Below are 2,866 nucleotides of genomic sequence, written 5' to 3' on the forward strand. Positions count from 1 at the left end.
TCATCCCTATCACAACGCAGATCAGTTGCAGTGCGAAAGGTACGGTGAAGGTGCTCTCGAGAATGTGTGCGAACCTGACGATGCAAATGCGATCAGCCACTCCTGCTTTGTCCCCGTCCTTTTCAAAGGTTGCGCCAACGTTTTCTTTTCCGTTACTCACTTTAAAGCTTCGCGATGATTGTGCACGAAGAAAACGACTTTCTTATACATGTCGTCCGCACCAGTCGTCATGTTCCCCGCAGTTTTGCCATAATTACAGAATAAATATTCGAAACGTAATCTGCAAACGATTCGTGAATATTGGAATAGAAAGAATCCTCGAACTGATACAAATAATCTTAATTCGAAGGTATCGTTCTTTCTATCCAATATTTCGTCTTTTCAATTCATCAAAATTATCCTTGAATAACGTGAATGTATTCTTAGTGGAACTATATAGAACTTCTTTACGTAAGAGTAAGTTTTATCTTCGTATAAGACTATATATTCTTGCTTATATAGGAGAACATGAATCTTAAATTCACATGATTTTTCTTTCTATATATTAGGTGCTTGAATTAATTCTCGCTGTTGACTAATAGAGGTCAGTAGTTGGGTTACATGGTCGAAAGTGACTGTTGATGTATACGAAAATACTGTCAATAGGCTTTAATAATCAGAATGTGATTGAAGGCTTTAATAATTAGATCGTTCTGCAAAAAACACCATTTTTTTATTGCATTGAAGACGCATTTGTGGAAAGCATTACTTTTCGAATTGCGACTGACGACGAAAAATGGATTCGTTACGACAATCCTAAGCGCAAGAAATCGTGGATGCGTTCCGGAGAATGATCAACATCAAAGCCAAAACAGGATATTCATGGAAAGAAGGCCATACTGTGCATTTGGTGGGATCAAGTCGGTAGTGTATTATGAGCTGCAGCAACGGAATCAAACCATCAATGCTGAACGCTACCGATGACAATTACTCAATTTGAATCGAGCACTCAAAGAAAAACGCCCGCAAAATTATTCTTCTTTATGACAATGCTAGACCACATGTTGCAACACCAGTGAAGGAAATCCTGGAGACACTTCTGAACAGCATTTCAGTTCTTTCGAAAATGTCAAAATACGGCTCGATGATTGGATCGGAAAAACCTGAATTTTTCTACCGCGGAATCCATGTGTTACCCGAAAAAGTGGGAAAAGTTTGTAGCTTCCGAAGGACAATACTTGGCATAAGATATAACGTTCTTTTGAAATAAACACGAGTTTTGGTAGCAAAAAACAGGGAGAATTAACTCAAGCACCTAATATATTGTGTGTATTATAAGTTTATCGCAGAATTGACGTCTTACGCGACCATTGCGAACTTGCTGCAAATGTGTTCGACATAAGTCACGAACAGGCAATCGTGGGCGACTATTCCGGCCATAATTATCTCCCAGGCCACGAGAGAATGGCAAAAAATGTAAATGAAGTATCTCTTATTGTCCACAAAGTAGTATCCGGGATACGGCATCAATACGGGACGGGATTCATTGAAAGGCCATGCAATATCGAGTATGGGCGGTACGATCGATACCGACATAAACACACACACAGCCGTGAAGCAATATACTGCAAAATGCAAAGCGCTTTATGAAGAAATTCGGCAAGAATGCCGGCCCTCTGCGAGCCGGAATAAATAACGTCGAATCCTCACTCGAGTATATCAAGGAAAATCGTCTGCAGTACTCGGCGTACGACTTCATGACTTCATACTCTTCGGCGGTCTCCAGTTGTTCCCAGTCGTTAAACAGGTGTTTGGTGAAATGTTTAATCTGAAAAAGCGTCGATCGATGGCACACCTTATCAGCGATTTAACAAAATGACGAGAGACGACCTCGCACACAAACGCGCAAATATTTCGTTACTTACCGTTAGCTGTAATTATCATAAGAAAAAGTCTTAATTGCTACAAATGAATAAGGACCAGTTGAAAACTCGGTGACAAGAAATAAAAACTCGGTAACAAGAATAATATCTCTGTCGACTGAAAATACTCATGTGAACAGTCAGCTGCATTAAGAGGGCGGTATTCATGGTCCGATCTTATATTTAAAACCGTCTTAAGTTCATTTTCAGATGCTGTACGGCTCACTTCATTGGCTACAAAACATCTGAAGATGAACTTGATACGGGCTTAAATATAAGATCTAATTATATACATCAGTAACTTAAACTCGGCCGAGATATCTAAAAGCAATTGACTGAGTGAAAATCTCCTACAAAAATCCTCCTGTTCCTACACTGAGAGAAAACATTTCCTACTTCTTAATTAATTCCTCTCTCAGTTTACTTTGTACAGAGTATTCGTCTGGTCCCCCAGCAACGGTAAATTCTGTTACACCAACGGAATCGTCTTTCTGTGCGTCGAAAAATTATATAGTCGAATTACTATTATCATATAAAGATCATAATTGTCATACAAGTCATCGTGCAGAGATAGTTAATAACAATTATTATTATCAAAGAATATATATATATATATATATATATATATATATTTCTTTTTGCTCAAAGAACGATTTCATTGAGGTCGAATACGATGCGATGCGCCGTATCGCGAAGCGTACTTTACGAATGTTCAAGTGAAACGTGTACACTTTCACCACAGCCACGCTGGTCAAGAGACACGACGTCATCGACTCAAAGATACACTGCAGGTCCTTCTTGCAGGTGAACTGATGCGCTATCTGGAAATATAACGAATCTCTCGCGACAAGATTTCCGGCGATCACGCTATTTCGCGCAGTTTTACCTGCGGCACGAATATGGTCAATAGCGTCACGGACAGCAGAGCAGTGCGGAGGAATCTCGACTTCGGTTCCAGGTACGGC

General features: G+C 39.8%; 1 protein-coding gene across 1 annotated transcript; it reads right to left on the minus strand.

Annotated features, from left to right (window-relative positions):
* Window positions 1-3: 3 nt before the first annotated feature.
* On the minus strand, window positions 4-2,787 carry LOC106751413 (the record flags this gene model as incomplete). Its single annotated transcript, XM_014632303.1, has 5 exons — window positions 4-74; window positions 1,343-1,604; window positions 1,690-1,807; window positions 1,905-1,910; window positions 2,603-2,787. Coding segments are annotated over 5 exons (642 nt in total), but the record flags the coding sequence as incomplete, so codon positions are not given.
* Between the last annotated feature and the right edge of the window lie 79 nt (window positions 2,788-2,866).

Source organism: Dinoponera quadriceps, unplaced genomic scaffold (assembly GCF_001313825.1).
Source record: "Dinoponera quadriceps isolate SergipeBrazil2010 unplaced genomic scaffold, ASM131382v1 scaffold13025, whole genome shotgun sequence".
Lineage (NCBI taxonomy): Eukaryota > Metazoa > Arthropoda > Insecta > Hymenoptera > Formicidae > Dinoponera > Dinoponera quadriceps.